Source organism: Ctenopharyngodon idella, chromosome 21, assembly GCF_019924925.1.
Source record: "Ctenopharyngodon idella isolate HZGC_01 chromosome 21, HZGC01, whole genome shotgun sequence".
NCBI lineage: Eukaryota > Metazoa > Chordata > Actinopteri > Cypriniformes > Xenocyprididae > Ctenopharyngodon > Ctenopharyngodon idella.
The window spans coordinates 14,300,768-14,320,325 of NC_067240.1; the positions used below are offsets into that span (position 1 = coordinate 14,300,768).

The 19,558-nt window shown below is 36.2% G+C and overlaps 2 protein-coding genes across 2 annotated transcripts; both read right to left on the reverse strand.

The window, feature by feature from the left end:
* Positions 1-329: 329 nt before the first annotated feature.
* Positions 330-9,746, reverse strand: dlat (dihydrolipoamide S-acetyltransferase (E2 component of pyruvate dehydrogenase complex)). Its single transcript, XM_051876849.1, has 14 exons — positions 9,276-9,746; positions 8,264-8,365; positions 7,483-7,607; positions 6,994-7,141; positions 6,731-6,857; positions 6,133-6,308; positions 3,999-4,149; positions 3,814-3,881; positions 3,252-3,368; positions 3,055-3,162; positions 2,850-2,968; positions 2,546-2,708; positions 1,624-1,760; positions 330-1,490 (listed from the first exon to the last, which is right to left on the reverse strand). Exons 1-14 carry the CDS (start codon positions 9,552-9,554, stop codon positions 1,361-1,363), a joined length of 1,950 nt encoding a protein of 649 aa, XP_051732809.1. The 5' UTR covers positions 9,555-9,746; the 3' UTR covers positions 330-1,360.
* A 1,066-nt stretch (positions 9,747-10,812) lies between these two features.
* Positions 10,813-19,235, reverse strand: zw10 (zw10 kinetochore protein). The gene is made up of 16 exons (XM_051876847.1): positions 19,025-19,235; positions 18,104-18,238; positions 17,900-18,001; positions 17,604-17,681; positions 17,215-17,374; positions 15,854-16,009; positions 15,557-15,751; positions 14,558-14,694; positions 14,298-14,480; positions 13,978-14,213; positions 13,805-13,876; positions 13,349-13,512; positions 11,749-11,879; positions 11,506-11,637; positions 11,220-11,422; positions 10,813-11,061 (listed from the first exon to the last, which is right to left on the reverse strand). The coding sequence occupies exons 1-16, from the start codon at positions 19,127-19,129 to the stop codon at positions 10,938-10,940; spliced, it is 2,313 nt and encodes a 770-aa protein (XP_051732807.1). The 5' UTR covers positions 19,130-19,235; the 3' UTR covers positions 10,813-10,937.
* Between the last annotated feature and the right edge of the window lie 323 nt (positions 19,236-19,558).

The following is a 19,558-nucleotide window of genomic DNA, read 5'->3' on the forward strand; positions in this document are numbered from 1 at the left end:
CGTCTATTTTTTCCTTTAGTTTTTACACAAACATGTCATGAGACCATGAAACACTTTTTTGTTTTACATTACAACAGACATATTGCACATTTTGAAACAATTATATCACAATTATTTTATATATAATATTATCAATATTACTTCTATGTAATATTATCCATTTATCCATCCGTCCATCGTTAAACAACTTTTCAGTTAAGAAAACAATAGTGGTCACCATCAGAACACAAGACAAGTCAGTGAAACTTTATGGAATATTGTATTCTCTCTATCAAAGTGATTATTCCTTATAGAAATGTACTGAAATGTAAAGAACAATGGGCCGCATATCATATTTGAGTTTCTATTTTGTTTATTCTCTCATTTTTGTCAAATTAAATATTAATATTGGTCATATTTTTGTCCCTTATGAAAAACAAATGTTTGACTTCCTATTGTCCAAATGGCACTGATTGCATGCCAAAACAGCTTGAATGAACCATTCTATGTATATCCAGTCTAGCGTTTTATTCCATTTAGGAACATTTCTTTTGTTTCTCCATAGGTTTATCTTTAACAGCAGTTCACCCCATGAATTGTGCGTTATTCATTAAAGAATGACTTGAAAATATTGCCACCGTTTAAAAAGAAACCTAGGTGTTATAAACAGAAGTAAAAGCACTAATGTGCTTTGTCTGGAGTGAGAGATGTAATAAATAAAATTTCCTATAAGAAAACCCTGCCCCCATACCAAGACCATCACACAGTCTCAGGAAAGAAACAATCATGTATATGCCAGATATTTAACTCAGGGAGTGACAGAACAAATGTATGTCTACTATGCAATAATACAGAAAATGAACATTTGCACTGAATAATTTATCGTAAATTCCAATTGTAGAATATTTGGCACACACATCTCCAGATTTCATCACATTTTTTCTTATATAGAAAGTAAACTCATATTGTGCCAATGAATGTGTCATTAATACATGGAAACAAGTCAAAGCTTACAGGTACAGACCATGAGACTTGGCCATTGACACAGACATTATTCTTTGATCTAGTGGCAAACAGACTTACAGTGTTTGTAACAACATCCTGAAGGAAAATGGAAACCCTTGTCCAGGAATATCTTCTGAAACTCCAGAAAATGACCTTAACAATTACTTGGGTTGAGAGGTTACTTCAGGCTTTAGGAAGCAATGTGATGTATGTGAAAGGGAGTATGTGAGTGAGAAGGAAAATAAAAAAGACGAGAAAGAACAACCTGTTATATTTCCCATGGAGACCATATAACCAATGAGAGAGAGAGCTTTCCAAATCTTAAAGTCCACTGTTTTTTTTTTTTTTTTGGGCCAAGACCCTTTAAACTGCTTGCTCACAGGAGCATGTTATAAGGTTTTTCCAGGAACTTGCGGAACTCAGCCAGCCACTGTGCGCCGACAGCACCATCTACCACCCGGTGATCACAGCTCAGAGTCACAGACATCATGCTAGCCACGTCAAACCTACGAGAGACACAAAAAAAAGCACTCACTGACTCGAGGAACTATTTTAAGAGCTTCTATATTTCTATAGCTTCTATATTTCATCTATATTTGTGAGGATGTGGAGTGATAGCAAATTGATGTCCTTTCTCACCCTTTTTCATTGTCTGCAGGCAGAAGTCTCTTTTCTGAGCCACCCACAGCCAGAATGCAGGCTTGAGGAGGGTTAATGATAGCTGAAAAATTCTTGATGCCATACATGCCCAGATTCGAAATAGTGAAGGTGCCACCCTAGAAAACCAAGAATGTTTATGTAATGCATTTTTATATATACAATCCATTGTTTATTTATATAAGATAAAAAAAAAAAAAAAAACTTTAAATCAGCAAAAATGGATTCAATTGATCAAAAGTGACAGTGAAAACATTTAAAGTGTTACAAAAAATTTTAACTTTCTATTCAAAGAATCCTGAAAAAATGCTTCATGGTTTACATAAAAATATTAAGCAGCTTAACTGTTTTCAATATTGATAGGAAATTTTTCTTGAGCATAAAATTAGCAAATTAGAATGATTTCTGAAGGATCACGTGACACTGAAGACTGGAGTAATGATGCTGAAAATTCAGCTTTGCCATCACAGGAATAAATTACGTTTTAAAATACATTAAAATAATAATAAAAAATACTTATTTTAATTTGAAATATTATTTCACAATATTACTTTATTTATTTTCGATCATATAAATGCAGCCTTGGTGAGCATCAGAGACTTATTTCAAAAACTTTAAAAAAAAAAAAAAATCTTACAGACCCTAAACTTTTGAACGTTAGTGTACACACATATGGATATGAATAAACCATATATAGATAGATAGATAAACAAATAGATATACATAAAAATATATAGAATATAAAAAAATAATAAAATATATTTTTTAAATAAAGTTAAAAAATTAATTAATTAAATAATATTTCATTTATTGTAGGAAATAATACATATTAATGATGCTCTTATAAAACAACAGAATAAATAAATTATTTCTGATATCCACATTGAGCACCTAAATTACTCACCTGGAATTCATGCGGTTGTAGTTTACCCTCTCGTGCTTTAGCAGCTAATGTGCCTACGTCTTTGCTGATAGTCGCAAGTCCCTTAATATGAGCATTAAATACAATGGGAGTGATTAGACCCACAGGTGTACTGACTGCGACGCTAAGATCCACCACGTGATTTCTGTCCAGAGAGAGAAAGTGCTTGATTAATTCAGATTTACTGTTATTTAAATGTCACAACAGTTACTTTTTCTGGTATGTGAGAAAGTAATGCTGCCCTCAAATGGTTAAGATCAGAAGTGCACTGTGGAAGTCCACTCACTGCCTAATAACCGTGTCCATCCAGGAGGAGTTGGCCTCTGGGACCTTTAAACAGGCTAGAGCCGAGGCCTTGATGATGAAGTCATTGACCGAGAGTTTGATGTTATCAGCTTTCACCTCCTGATCATGAGGAAAAGATACAGTTTAAATCAGGACCTATCAGGACTTATTACCATGTTACAGCCATGGGAACTGAGTTAACTCACAGCATTGAGCTCTTTCCTGAGTTCAAGAACTTGGTCCATGTTAACATCAATAGACAAGTAATAGTGAGGAATAGTCTGTTTTGACTGCATCAACCTCTGGGCGATCACCTAGATAGAGACAGGCAGGGAAACAAAGCATTATGGGTAACATAAAAGTCTTCATGTATTCCTAGAAAATTTAAGGTCAGTGGACTCACTCTGCGGATGTTGCTGATGGGGATGTCTGTGAAGGTTCCTGTAGGTACAGCAGCAAAAGCAGGGGCGGCTGGAGGGCTGGGTGTGGGTGCAGCAGGGGTAGGTGCAGCGGCTGGTGCCTGGTGGTGTGAAAAATAACGTATATATATTTAGGTTTAATTAATTTTATTTCTGTTTTAGTTTTTATTTATTTCCAGTAATTTTAGTTCCTCAACTTATTTCAGTTAATTGTAAATAACATTACTAATTTTCATTTAAAACAAAAAAGTTTTTTTAAATAGTTTTAGTTTCAGATTTAGTTAATGATAACCCTGGTGAAAGGTTTTAAGAAATTGTGGAAATTTGTGTAGCATTATGACACATATTCCATCTGGGCTTTCTTAAAAGGATAGTTCACCCAAAAATGAAAATGTTGTCATTTCCTACAACTTCAGGGTGAGGAAATGACAACATTTTCATTTTTGGATGAACTATCTCTTTAAAAGCCTTTTTATATCTTATCATCTGCCCATTGTTAGAAAAAGTCAAAACAACGTTTGGTTGCTTCAAAATTTAATGACTTACAGGTGTGGGCTTAGGTGGAACGAAACTGTCAATATCTTTCCTGGTGACTCTGCCGTCTGGTCCAGTTCCTATTGACAAAGCAGTAGTATATTTCTAAATTCAGCAGCATATTACCAATTCACTATGACATCTCCCATGCAAATGAACATAACTAACAGACACCCTCAAAGTCAAAGCGCTCCTACCTGTGACTTGGGCAATGTCAATTCCCTTCTCGGCAGCCAGTTTCTTGGCTAGAGGGCTGGCAAACACCCTACCCTTCCTAGGAGCAGCAGGGGTGGCTGAAACAGCGGCAGGTGCTGGGGAGGGAGCTGGTGCTGGTGGTGGGGCGGCCACCTGAAAAATGAGGTACAATTAAAAGTCATATACACAATACACATATTAAAATAATTTCTTTTTAGTTAGGTTAAAGGTGCAATGTGTAAAATTTGGGAAGATCTATTGACAGAAATGCAATATAATATACATAACTATGTTTTCAGTGGTAAATAAAGACCTTACATAATGAACCATAATGAATGAATTTATTATCGTTATGTTATTATTATTTTATTTTATTACACCGTGGGTCCCCCCTCCATGTCAAGTCGCCATTATGCGCCGGCATGTTTCTACAGTAGCCCTAAACGGACAAACTGCTCTACAGAGCGTGTTTCGTCACTATGTTGTTCTTCTTCTAAATCATTCGTGTTTTTAGAGGCAGCTTGCATCATCACTACGTTGAATACGCACAAATTAGTAGCAGTAGTCGTCTGGTTTATTAGAAGCAGAGACCATTCTTTGTTAGAAGTAAGAAGAAACCTCATTGCTTCACACAAGCTACTCTCTGCTCTCTCAGACGGCGACATGTCGGACAGACGCCCACTGTAGCTTCTCCGAAAGGGAGGGGTGCGAGGGGCGTGCGCCGTTAGTTGCAGTTCGCAACCTCACCCCTAGATGCCGCTAAAATTTACACACTGCACCTTTAAAGATTCAAGTCATTAACTTCTTCAAATATGGATTACAACATGTTATGCTTCTAAAAATGTTTCCCAAAAGCATTGAAATCCTAAGAATCATTGCCACCAATGGTCTCTGCGATCAACTTAGCTCACAGTGCTTTTGAGAAACTTGTTGGAGCCGTGGCTTAGCAATTAGCGCATGTTCCAATGTGTATACATACATAATTTTTTAACAAAATAAAATCTCAATATCTTGCCAGAACACATCATGTGCACCACAACTGACAGCAATGTGTTGTAGTCTATTTTTGGTGGCCACATCCACAAAATTGGCATGGCGTGATTGCAGTATTGCAAAACACTACAAATATTGCAAAGTGACCTTCCACTTTTAGTCTTGGCATAAAACTGTTGATATTAAAATGGCAGTAAAAACATGACCTTGATTTATCACAGTGGCTTTTAGGTGGCCACATAAAAAATACATTACATCACATCATGACATGTTGCTCATATCAATTAAAGTGCTATTGCAACTCAATGAGGTTAATAAATGACTGCTGTTAAGTGTGCATAATCAATCATAATCAGTGTTGGGGAAAGTTAATGCATGATGATATTGCGTTACTCCCTATAAAAAGTAACTGATTGGGTTCGTTATTTTTATGGAAAGTAATGAGTTACATTACTTTTGCATTACTTTTTCTCGCCTGGGCTGGGATTGCTTGTTTGTTTAATAGCAAAAAAGTTCTATTTTTGGCAAATGTAAAGGCCCTTTCACACCAAAAGTGAAATGAATAAGCCTTAGGCTGAACGAAATGCAAATTCATGCCTCATTTGGATCATCAAAGGTCTGCAGCAAAGACACTGGTTAATAAAGTGAGAATAAATACATAAAATATATTTGTTTAATTTAATATATTTAATTATTGCAGGTTTGTGCAATATTCTGAGAGTGCATTTCACTGTTTTTTTTTTTTTTTTTTCCATTTTAAGGAATACTGGCTCTGTTTTTGTGCAAGTGAGATGAGTAAATGCCTGCTCATATTTAGTTTAGAACTACAATACCTATCATGTTCACACACAACACCTCTGCACTTACTCATGATTTCTCTAAACATGGGGACAGGAGAGCTGTCAGTCAATACATGGGAAAACAAAGTAACTTGCGTTACTTATTTGAAAAAGTAAGTTAGATATTGTTGTAAATTTAAAAGTAATGCGTTATTTTAATAGTTACTTGAAAAAAGTAATTTGTAAAAATAACTTGTAACTCAAGTTACTTGTAATGCATTACCCCCAAGACTGATCATAACCACTTTAAACAGCAGACACAAATAAACAACAGAGGTCTTGTAGAAATGACAGTGATCTTTACCGGTGTGGGAGCAGGAGGTGGGCTTGTAGCCACACCAGTCTCTACATAGTCTGCAAACGCGCTAATGTCAGATTCCTTTTCCACAATGATGCAGAGAGGAGTGCCGAGAGGAACGTCTCTGGTGCCCTCAGCAACCATTATCTTGGCCAGATAGCCCTCCTCCTGTACCTCAAAACCTGAAAACCACAGGAAGGACACAGTGTTATCGCTGGTCATAATATCTCAACATACACAAATAGCAAATTTCTTAAAATCTGGTTTATGCTTATACATTTGTGTGTGTATATGTCCAATCATACGTTTACAAAAGCAAAACTGGTGTAAATGCATCTGGTTGTTGAAACCACATATGTAAATTTTACTCCCAAAATGGTAAAAAAAATAAACATGTGAGAGCATGTTATAGGTTATATGACGTTATAGCCAGATATGACAGACCTGTACAAGCAAACTGATGTAAATGAAACTGAAAGCACTGACCAGTTTTTCCCCTCGTAAGAAATTATGTTATCATTTTGTTTAAGGTGTTTATGTGGACAGGTATATAACTATTACTGCTGAATTATCATAATTAAAGCCAAAATAATTGGCAATTTACCGATTGTTGCCTTATCAGTCTCGATTTCAGCCAGCAGGTCTCCCTCACTCAGCTTCTCACCCACCTTTTTCTCCCAGCGTTGCACTGTGCCCATAGTCATGGTGGGGGAGAGAGCTGGGAGCTGAACCTAAAGACAGCAAGACAGCAAGTTTATGATGGCATTCAATAATATGCTTGCTTATGGTTAGACTGGTCAATATCCCAAATGTTTTTACTTCTGAATTTGTTTGTAGTCACTTTAATATTTAGTCAACATCTCATACCTTCATGTGAGGTGGGTAGGAGCTTCCAGGAACTTGTGGCGCTGCAGGAGCAGCAGTGGGTGCTGCTGGAGGGGGAGCTGCAGGAGCAGGGGCGGAGCTAGCGATTTTATCCAATGTATAGTCCTTAAATGCAGGGATGAGGTCAGGACTAAAGGTAAAAAAAACAGATGATGTATATTAAGTGGGAAATACAAGTACACGTCAATATTATACATACCGTACCTACTATATGTACTGTCAACACACAGAAATCAAACATGCAAATTCATGCTTTCATTAAAAGAAAAGATCAAGACACAGTATAATTTAGTATGCCTTTCTTATGATGCACCATTTATCTGTGCAAAGACAGATCTCACAAAATTTCATTTATTTCACCAACATTTTATGTATTTAAAGGCATAAAGTTTATTATGTAATATATACACAACAAACAGCTGATCTTATGATGCTCTGGATCTTGGCACAGCAGATAAACATAGTGCTTACTTGTCGACGGTAATACAAATGACAGCTCCAATGGGCACATCTCTTGTACCCTCAGAAACCAAGATCTTGGCTAGGTAGCACTCCTCCAGCAGTTCAAATCCAACTGTAGCCTTGTCTGTTTCAACCTGACCAAATTAAAACAGAAGAATTAGAATTTGATCAGAATTATACCATGGGGCTGTTGACTGCTTGGTTCAGATTGGTTGACAGACATTCAAAGCTGTCCTAAGGAATTATCTAGTTTACTATTTTATCTACAACAATATTAAACAATCAAGTGGCTTCTTGTTGGTAGGCCTGTCAGGATAACTACTTTTTGTTGTGCAATATATTGTTCCAGAAATAATTGCGATAAACAATATTATTGTCATTTTAAGACCATTTTATACCACTGAATATATAGTCATAATATAACAGCATAATAATGCAAGTAGGCCTACACACTTTCAAATGACAACAACCATTTAATTCTAGATCAAAAAATGTAATATCCTAAATAAAAAACTTGAAAAAATATTTTCTAAAAAAGTGCAAAGTAAAAAAAAAACCTGCAAATGAACAAAAAGCACTATGGAGATTTTCCATTTACACATTTTTCCCTGACCTTCTTTTCTCAGTAAAGTAAGGGTGCACTATTGCAGAAAACACAAACACAAACATAATGGGCGATATATTGCGTCACCAAAAATTATTGAGGTCATGTACATATATTGCGCGATAAGTCGATATATTGATTATTGCGACAGGCCTACTTGTTGGTAAAACCCTGAAAGTGCCTCACCTCAGCAATCAGATCTCCCTCATTAATTTTGTCACCTTCTTTCTTTTCCCAGCGTGCAATAGTGCCCATCTGCATAGTGGGGGACAAAGCAGGCAGTTCCACCTGTAATAGAATGCATTAGGTTAAAAAAACAGGAAGTTGAACGCATTTGGCATAAATGACCATAAATTCTTCTCAGCATAATAATATGATCTATTGAAATGGCAGTTAAATGGTTTTGTTGTTGTTTACTGTGACACAAGATTATGATACTGAGGATTCCCACACCTTCTGACTAATGAATTTCCATGACTTCTGCCTGCCCCTTTTTTTTTTTTTTTTTAAATATGGATTTTCACATATTATACTTATTATTTCATAGAGATTGGACTCATAAATTGCGATTTCAAGCTGATGGAATGGTTTAAAACTAGTAATGTGTATTCAATCACTATAGAAATGTGCTAGACTTATAACTTCTTATGATTTAATTAGTTCTAATGTGTTTTCTAGGCCTGGAAAAGCACGATAAGTTCATGACTGTGGGCACAGTTTTATGTTCTGAGGCTCAATATTTAGATTGTGTTAAGCAATATGATTAAATGTTATGATGTATCATGAGACAGTATGTTTCGTATAGGTATGTAAACATGGAAGGATGGCTGGAGCTCTAGCAGCTAACTGCTTTAACATCTTGAAGGTGACACCAACAGAAGAAACGCAGTATTGCAATATACTAATACTTAAAGAGACAGTTCCTCCATATATGTATATATATTATCGTCAACTTTTACTCTCCCTCATGTTGTTATTCCAAAACCGTATGAGTGTTATTCTTCTGTGGAACACAAAAAGAGATGACAGATGGCATATGACAACCTCAGTCACCGCCACTTTCATTATGTAGAAAAAGATGCAATGAAAGAGAACGTTGACTGAGGCTGTCAGTCCTAACATCTCCTTTTGTGTTCCACCAAAAAAGCAAATCAAACGTGGTTGGAAGCACATAATAACATTAGTTAGCTTAGCTTACCTTCTGATGGGGCGGCAGACTGTAGACTCGCATGCTTTGACTGAAACTAGCTGTTTGGGTTTGCAAGACCCATGATCTGTTACTGAGGATGCTGTTGTACACACGCCGACCATGACACAAGCTCCGGATCCGGGTCGGGCCGTTGGAGTGGTATCGTTTGAGATGATGGCATGATACCGGTCCAGATCGAGGACTGGCGGCAGAAGCAGCAGGGCCTGAGAGGACACTGGGCCGGGTAAGCCTGGCAGATGGGCGCACTCGCAGCGCTAAACGCAACATTTTGAACGTGATGACCCCTGTAACACTACGCTGGATTTGAGTAAGACTACTGTGGTATCAGAATATCTGACACCTGTGGTAGGAGCGGCGGTCTATTCCCCCCCCAAAATGTTCCGAACAACCTCACTTTCCAATGACCTCCCCACTCCAAAACATCCCACTTTACGACACTCTCCTTCGCTTCGTCCTCCGGGCGACGCACAAAGGTTGCCAGATAAGTAACTACACTATAAAATCCCCTTTTCAAAAATTCAAATTTTTCTGTTTTTTTTTTATTTATTTATTTTTATATAGGCTTACTATCGAAAACCCCAGTAGGAAGTAACATTGTAAAGATAACACTTTACAGTAAGGTTCATTAGTTAACATGAACTAATATTGAACTGCACTTACACAGCATTTATTAATCTTTGTTAATGTTAATTTCAACATTTACTAATACATTAAAATCTTGATAACAGTTAACGCACTGTGAACTAACATGAACAAACAATGAACAGTATTTTCATTAACTAACGCTAACGAAGATTAGTAAATACAGTATCAAATGTATTGCTCATTGTTAATTCATGTTAGTTAATTAACTAATGTTTAACTAATGAACCTTATTGTAAAGTGTTATCGAAATGACGTGGTTATAATTATATAACTTCCTAATATATATATATATATATACACACACACACACTATTTGAACAAAATTTTAGTTGTACGAAGGTACTCTTTCAAATGGTTGATTATGATTATAAATACATGGCAACCTTCATGCTGTCAAAGCCGGTGTCGTAAACTGTCAAGCGCTGACGTAAAAGCACCGTCAAGTAAAACTTTAACCATCCACAGCTTCTATCCAGAAGTTGTCTGGACCTCTTCTACAGATAAAGTATTGAGACTCAAAAGTTTTATTTACTCTCACTCATGTCGTTCCAACCACGTATGACTTTCTATCTAGAGTGGAATGTGAGGCAGAATGAAAGCCTGTCATAATCCACTCTTATTGTATGGAAAAGCAGTCCAATTTAAGTGTATGGTAACTGAGGTTGTCAGTTGACACCATTCTGTGTAAAATTTTTATTCGTGTTCCCCAGATTTAAGTCATACAGGTTTGTATGTAAACATGACAGTTTTCTCTTCTTTTTTTTTTCGTAAATTGAAAAACTTTAGACAGCCTAAAACAAGATGTGCCATTGCTGCAGTTTATTGAGGTATTTTTTTAAAGTATTAATTGTTTACTGATGACAAGGTAAGAGAACAGGCATGTGCTTAGAACAGCATTTATTGTAATGCATTTTTCAGCAAAATAGAAAAATAGAGGATACAATATATGTAAGGAAAAGCTCCATGTAGCGTTATTCGTTGGGAGTGCATTGGTTTTTTGGATGTCTATTTGACAATTTTAGCGAGGGCCGCTGCTCGCCTCTCTGTGTTCTTGAACAGGGCACGAATGAGGCTCTTCATCTCATTACAGGAGAACTCCACTGCCAGAGGTCCTTTGCCCTCCGCCCACCTTAAAAAAAAAAAAAAAATTAATGTGAGCTCCAATTAAATCTATAAACAACGAGATACATAATTCCAAAGTTCCCAATGACAAAAAACTGTGACCAGAGTTACAGACAGACTGATGAATCAATGAATCAAATATAAAAGATTAAGTAAGTGTATGACCTGTCCACTATCTCCTGTAGATTAGCATTTAGCACCATGGAGATCTCTTTTAAGGTCATCCATTTCTTTACATAGACTGGAACCTCTTCTTGATATTTTTTGTTCTTGTTTTCATCTGGCAATGGATTGAAGACCAGCGGCCCTTCCTCTATAATGGTTTGACACAGTGTTCGCAGTCTCTCACCGTCCACATTGGATATGTCCTGGAATGAAAGCACTTTGGTTTATACCTCAAATTGTTTGGTGGTGTCATCAAAAACAACAACAGCATTATGTATTGCCTTACCTCCAACATCATAATCTTATTAATCAGCTCTGATATTGCAGTATTGAGGAGATTCCCAATGGCTTTGCAATATATGTTCACAGGCAAGACATCTTGCCAAACTTTTCCCAACCTCCTCAGCTGATGAATTACCTAAAATACACAACAGCAATAAAACCCCAGTGGCAAGTACACTAGGCACAAATGTGAACAAATGTGCTTCTACTGTCTATTCACAAATTAATTTGTGTTGTTTGATCATACTTGTCTGATAGCCTTGCTGGCTACAGAGTAATTGTCTTCATCATCCAAGTTAGAGAAGTTGCGTGCAGTGGATAGTCTCTCCAACATCTCAGCTTTCTGAATGTTCATTTGTGCCACAAAGCACCGAGCACCTAGTTTAAAAAAAAAAAAAAAACTTAAAATATCCATCTCATCTTAAACATTGGTCTCTACGCTACCATTTAAATTTAGCATGAAAGGGAAGTTGCAATAATTTTTTCTTCCCTATTCTGACGTATGTCCAAGTGAAAAGGTTTCTGGAATGAGAAAAAAAAAAAAAAAAAAAAGATGTGCACAGATAAATCAACAGTGTTTACTCTAATTTCATTTTGCCGTGGCAGGCAGCCACACCAAAAATCATCTCCGTCACGAATGCAGCTTCTCAGTGACGTCCAATATTGTGCGTACTATTCTTCTTAAGCCCCACTAAAGGCATAAAAAACATTGCAAAGCACCATAAAGTTTTCGTGCACTATATTCCAAGACTTCTGAAGCCATTTGATAGCTTATTGTGAGGTACAATGAATATTTAAGTCCATAAGGTCTATGGTTTTGCATAAAAGGACTTTATCTTGCTGCAGTTTATTGCCGTTTCTAAATCATGTCATCTTTCTACTGGGTGTCTGTCACAACACTGGAGTAGAGAGCACTGAATTGTGCTTCATGTGCACAGTAACTGAAATTTAAAACTTAAAAGTTGCATAGATAACACACTAAGCATCAGTATCTCTTCCCTTTGTGCTTTGAACTTTTCGCTGCGGAGTGCTGCGACATTCTGTGCACGGGATGCACTTAAGCGTTTTGTGCTGCTCTATATATAAAAAAAAATAAATAAAATAAAATAAAAAAAAATCAACAGCCTATCTTGTTCTATCTATCATGTTGCTGCCTAATTAAAAAGCTGTGCTATACATTTAAATGAAATAATGAAATGGCTTTTCATTTTATAGTATATATAAAAATGTATTTTATAACAATACAAAGAGCAAAGTGTATTTTTTTTTACTAAATGTCCAGACTTTATAAAATTATCCACTCATGATTTTTCTAGAATAATTTTTGCTGCTGAATTATCCACTAACCTAATTTATTTATAATAGGATTTCTGCCATAGATTATTAATATAGCCTTCTCCTACCATGGCAGTTTAAATCTTTGCAAATAAATATCTTCCAAAATTTGTTTTGACAGAGATGAAAGTGGCTTGTGTGTGTGAGTATGCGTGATTCTTGGGTGGGGAGGTTTAACCACTCTGTGGAAATAGGCCTGCCACCACAGCTGGAAAACAAAAAAAACCCTAGAGGATTTAATTATGAACACTGCAACATTCTGTACACAAAAATTTAGCAGCCATTACTCTAGTCTTAAGCGTCACACAATCTTTCAGAAATCATTATATGATTTGGTGCTCAAGGAAATTCTCTTATTATCTAAGTTGAAAACAGTTCAGCCTCATATTTGTGTAAACCATGATGCATACTTGCTGAATAAAAGTATTAAAAAATAAATAAATAAAAAAAATAAAAATTCTTATGGACCCCAAACATCTGAACAGTATCAAAGCATGTCAGATTGCACTTACCTAGTCTTCTAAAACCTGGGACCAAGTCTACAAAATAAGCCACTCCGTCTTTCAAAGGAAGGTGAGGTTTAAACTGGAAACCCAAGGTTAAAAGGTGGTGAGCGATGAACATGCAGTTATTGTGTTGGATGGCAGCCAAGTGAGGCAGCTTCAGGAAGTTGTCCCTAAGTTATAAAAACAGCATCACAGCATCACATTAAAAACAAAACCCAATATACCAAGAATACTGCTATAAAAATTAGGGATGCGCTGAAATTTTGGCTACCAAAAATTTCCAGCCGAAATAGCTGTTTTCAGTTTCAGGCTGAAATGGTTTTGGAGGGATTTTAGATTTTAATTGTTTTTTTGTTTTTTTTCGGTTTTGGTTTTGGTTTTCGGCCAAGGTCATCCTGAATTTTCGGTTTCGGCACAGAATTTTTATTTCAGTGTATCCCTAATAAAAATAGACCAACTTACTTGTGATATGTAGGCACAACATCATAGAAGAGGTGAAAAATGTTTCGAACTGTGTAGAAAAGCTGGACTGCACTGAAAGAAAAAGACCAAATATATGTAGCTCCGCAATTACAACTTTCACATGGACCCGAAAACAAATCGGTGCTAAATTGTATTGGCTGCCTGCTACGTACCACTGGGGGGAGCTGCCCACTGCCTCGGACAGAGTTTGTATGGCCAAGTCCATTAGCTGCTGCACTGACTCACTAATGCGACACACAGGCAGGCACAGGGTACTGGGACTCAACTGTTTCTCGTTTTCCAGGCTCCGCTGATCATAATGGGCACTTTTCTTACCCGACTCTTTCCTCTCCTTCTCTCCACTGGGACTTGGTAGTTTAGGGATAGCGAGCTTATACTCTGGAGTGATCTGGACACAAAGAGCACACAAAACACTAGCCACTAAAAAGCTATTATAATTTAATTAAAATTAGAGAATTTAAAGAGGTCTTACTTTCACTGTGTTGTGCATCTCAGAAGTCATCAGTTTCCGTGCAGCCACAATGACATCTTGGCATTTTTTGCTTGCGAAGTGGCAGTTGACGTTCCTGGCATATTTCAAGAGGTCTGTTGAGTCCCCTGTGAGGTACCCCATCTCTTTCAGACTGCTCTCAAAATCCTCTGTCTGTTTAATGACCTGAGAACACAATTGAATATTGTATTACAAAGAATGCTGTGCAGTTGTCATATGCTGACAGATCCTTGCAGCCTTACCTCGCTATACTCAGCTAGCTGACTACTGTTAGTCGGAATGGAATGAACCAAGCATTCACGAATGATGCACTCCGACATCTCCTCCCAAATCAGGTCTCCTAAAATCTCAGACACTTTCTTTTCATCAATAGACACATCTGAAGAAAACAAAAGAAACCCCATCATCAGCCTAATGCAAGCAATGTAATGTCTAATGCAGGGGTCTTCAACCTTTTTTTCAAGACCCCATGTTGGATGGAGTGATGGACTAGGGACCCCATTTTATATTGTATAAAACTGAGTGTTGCATTTTATGCCTGACTTATACAAGTATATAAATATATTAAGTTATATAATTATATTAATTCAAAATATACAGTAAGTACTTAAAGAAAGTCCATAACAGAAAGTGATAACTTATGACGTTCCAGGAAATCCCTGGACAAAGGCATCCAGCTATCGCTGTAGCAGAAAAAGCAGAAACATTTTGACTGATATAACATGAAGACAAACACGACTGCAACAATATATCATTTGTGTGTTTTTCAAGCCATCTTGTGGTATTTTCATAACAATATGATTCTGCAGTGCTTATTGACATAGCCTTTATTACAGTATAGAAACTATAAAATATATTTTCTGCCTTATTCTGTGATAAAAAAAAAAAATATTGTTTTACATTGTATAAAATCCATGATGACTTAATACCCAAATGTTTGTAGTACATAAGTCAATCATAAAACTGTCATTAGGAAAATATAGGGAAAAAATTATAGGATACAAATTATTGGTTATTGTTCAGCACTGTATTTGATTTCTTAGCCAATTAAAAGCAAGAGATAAGAAACAAAACCTGTTAGACAATTAGTCCAAACTGGTATTTCACTTGACATTTTTGCCCCCCTCACTTCTGAAGTGATGGCTATGCCCCGGTGTGTGCATTATAATTAGTGATGACTACAATGTCTGAGGTAAACAGAAACATTTTTTTTATTTTTTTTTTAGATTTTTTAGACGTACCAAAAAGGTGTTCATGTAGCGTCTTAAGCACGGTAAGCACTTTGGTGTAAACCTGGCTGGGATCTGGATGCTCTGCTTTGGTTTCTGTACACTGCAGGGTCAGGACTGCACCCTGCTCAGGCTGACTGCTCACTTCCACCATCAGCGAGGGGTATAAGATTAGAGGCTTCAGCATGTACTTAAACAACACTTGCCCTAAAGGATTGACAAAGAGTCAGGCAGTCAACTAACAGACCAAAATATAAACAAAGCAATGTGGAGGTACTAATGGGCTGTAACACTAAAACTTATTCTTACCAAACAGTTTAATCTTTTTATGAAGCTCTCCTTGAACGGAGAGGGCCTGGAGAATGCTGGGAAGTAGAGCATGTAGGTTAGACTCATCCACCTTAGATCCTCCTGTGTTCAAATGAAGCGTTGTCTTCAGGAAAGATTTCGCGCTAGTGAGCTCGGCTAAAATATGGAGATCAAAACAAATCAGACCAGCAAACCAAGCAGAATGATTTCAAAGAAATCACTTTTCTCTACTCAGATACCACCAACATGTATCTTAGACACAAATGTAAATGAAAGTTGTTATGAAACAGAGTGAAACAGATTGAAAAAGAAAAAAATTGTAGGACGGGTGACTTGGTTCTATCTAGGGCTGCAACAACTAATTGATAAAATCGATTATTATCGTTAATGAAAATAATTGTCAACGAATTTGATTATCAATTGGTCACATCTGCGCTCTGTGTCTAGGAAACCATTAGCCAGTCACGTCACTTTACTGTAGCGAATAACCCATTTCTATATACAAAACGCTTATGGAAAATAGCAGAGGACACAAAGTAAGCTGCAGCAGGAAAGGTACATGATCTAAGTTGTCAGAAACATGAGAATGCTTTATAAGCGCTTCGAACAAAAGCGAGGTACTATTGTTGGAACAGTCCATTAATGTAATTTAATTACTATGTTTAGTTGAGTGAACGTGTGTTCTTCACACCTCATACAAGCTAACATTTTGTGCTTTTGTTTATAATAATAATTTAAAATTGTCATTTTAATTTCTGCTTTGAAAAAATAGTAAGCAATCAGTAGTTTTTTGGTTTAACTTTAGAATGGAATGTTTGTATTTTAACCCTTTTTTGCTTATAATGTACAGCATAGCCAACATAAATATATTCACTATATTTGTTTTCATAGGCTTTATATTACACATTGTTTGGAGAACAGCATTAGACAGGATGTGGAATAACATTGTTTAAAGTAATGGATTAAAATTAATTTTTAATGTACAATAATTTTTAGATTTTTTTTTTTATCCGATTAATCGAAAAGATAATTGACAGATTAACCTATTATCAAAATAATAGTTAGTTGCAGCCCTAGTTCTATCCATGGGTTGGGTGGAAGCAGATCTGATTGTGAGCTTGTGGTCAATAGTAAGAAAGAGGCAGGTTTAAGCTGACTAAAAGATTGAAGAAGTTCGATGTTCCACTGGAAGATCAAGTTATGACATTTTAGTTAAAAATTATGAGGTCAAAATAGGCTTAAAATGAAACATGAGCATGGACAAATCATTCACATTAAGATCAACAACATAGGTTTAGAAAATAGAGAGGGTGAATTTTCATTCCATGCTGACTTTAATGTAAAAAAAAAAAAAAAGTTACTTTCAGTGGGAGGAAATTTCCAGACTGCCAGTTTCCGCCACTCTTCTCCAAGGTGGTGGATGAGATTCTCTCTCTGTATTGTGATCTCTGAGCTGAGGGCCCAAACTAAAGGCAACTCTGTGTCTTTCCAAGCTTTCAGGGCATCAACACTTACTCGTGCCTATTTAATGCAAGTAGGAATATGTAATTAAGACCTTAGCACACTAAGTTTTTGCGGCTGTTAATCAACTAAAATGTTAATCAAATTAGTAACATGATATGTCAATAAACTAATCAAATTATTCAGAGAAACGTCAAACTGGATGGCAAAAATCCCTCAAATTTTGTTTATAATTAAATAAACTGTTAAATTCACAGGTAATGTGAATGTATTTTTGAATGTGACTTACTGTTCCATGCTGCTTGGCTGCAACCACATAATTCTTTTCCTGCAAGGCCCTGTGATACTCCTCTACTGCAGTGTCAAACTTATTGAGAACATATTACAATATTGAGAATGTTTTTTGTTTTTTTTTGTTTTTTTTACACAAAACATGTGCCTGAACTTAAGTAAACAAGCAAATTACTGTGAGCTTTCTTTACATAATCATTTACATCACAAGACACACATGCACATTCTTTAACACATAAATAGCTTTATGGTTAGAAAATCCTCTAAGCATATACAAAATCCCAGAAGCATTACCTCTTGGAGATGCTGGAGCAGTTTTATTATTGCAGTGTTTTTCTCTAGCTGCTGTTTAAGCTTGGCATACTCTGTTACGGCATCATGGAGGTTTTGCTGAACCTGTAAAGGCAAACACTTAGTTGACATGTTTACCTACTATAAGGGTTACTCTTTTCATTAGAAACTGAACCTTAATTGTTTATTAATAGTGAAATAAAGTACCTCATTCTCAATGCAGCTTTTTAATAAATCAATGTCTTTGGAAACTGATTCAACCTGGTCCAAAAGCTCCGCTGCTCCCTCCATACTAGGTATAAACTCAATATATTTTTTATTTATCATGTCTGTAACCTCTTCCTGTATGGAAAAAAGAAGAGGGTTAAACTTTGTCACCGAAACACAAAATGGTAATAAATAAAAATAAAATGCATAACAGGTTTTTGATGTGGAGACTAGTGTTACACTTCTTCACTAATACATAGAAAAACAAATGGATCTCTCCAATTCAGATGACAAATATGAAGCATAAGGCATTTATTTGCTTATCAATTACATTACAGGAAAATGTAAGCTAATCTTGTTAGACATATAGTAAATCCTGAAACATAACAAGAACGAAACATAAAAAGGCAAGTTTGATGGCTAAAATTCAGAACCCAAAAAGATATTATCGGCCAATATCGTCTCAAGACCATGAAAGAACACAATGTAGAGTATAACCAGATTAATAACATTTAATCTGTTTGTCTAAAGTCAGAGCTCAGACTGGCACTGACAGGCAATGATATCAGCAGCATGACACGTCAGCCTGCTAAAGTCACATCAGTACTCCTCTGTTCACTATTAAAACGGCGTTCATTGTACAACGAATCTTATTAAATGTTTATTATTCTTAAATGACTTCACATGTCAGGAGAAATGCGTTAGTCGCGCTTTGGTTAACAGTCAATGTATGCTAACATGAGTACCAAAGTGATGCAAATAAACAGAATAATTACCTTTGAACACCTTATTTTATTCTACTTTTTGAAAATAAGGAATTTAACATTGATTCCTTTTATCGTCAAGTTAACGCTGGTTACATTTGAACTGTTATACGTTATATTCGAGTAATACAGCTGGTTAGCCGACTTCACTGTTTACCTTAGTTTCCTCCACTTTCCGTGACAGTTTGGAGATTTTGCAGGCGAGGTCATCCTTCTCCAGTTTACCTGAGCTGGCGAGCACTTCTGTCACAAACGACGACATGATGGTAACGGACTGTTGGCTGAACGCACAGGATAGTTTACCACTTCATGCCACAACCCGCCATTCCGCGCGCAAGGGATGATGGGAGTCTGTTGAATGAAAAAAAAAAAGAAAAAAAAGCTGTCGTTGATTTTAAAAAGAGGCGGATAAGAAATGCTCGCTTGTTATCAAAGACTTTTGTTATTCAGTGAAGTGCTTTTTAAACTATAAAATTAGGCCATTTTAATCGGGCAGCTTTTAGATGAGGTTGAAAAACGTAATTTTAACGTAAACGTAATTGTTAACGTAATTTTATTGTTTTATATTAGTTTTATCATTCCATTTTCAATTCAAGTCAGTTTACAGCCTGAAAGTGAAAAACAATCGTACTGAACGATACATGGTAAAACGTTTAGTTTAAACTTTATTTAACAGCCAAAATCGCAACGC

Excerpts from the sequence above, each read along its gene's own strand:
- dlat (XM_051876849.1), bottom strand. The coding sequence starts at position 9,554 with ATGTTGCGTTTAGCGCTGCGAGTGCGCCCATCTGCCAGGCTTACCCGG. Across the intron at positions 8,366-9,275 it reads GTCTGCCGCCCCATCAGAAG|GTGGAACTGCCTGCTTTGTC; the intron begins GTAAGCTAAGCT and ends ATTCTATTACAG. Across the intron at positions 1,761-2,545 it reads TACAACCGCATGAATTCCAG|GGTGGCACCTTCACTATTTC; the intron begins GTGAGTAATTTA and ends TTGGTTTTCTAG.
- zw10 (XM_051876847.1), bottom strand. The coding sequence starts at position 19,129 with ATGTCGTCGTTTGTGACAGAAGTGCTCGCCAGCTCAGGTAAACTGGAG. Across the intron at positions 17,375-17,603 it reads CAGCCAAGCAGCATGGAACA|GCACGAGTAAGTGTTGATGC; the intron begins GTAAGTCACATT and ends TGCATTAAATAG. Across the intron at positions 11,062-11,219 it reads CTACAGGAGATAGTGGACAG|GTGGGCGGAGGGCAAAGGAC; the intron begins GTCATACACTTA and ends TTTTTTTTTAAG.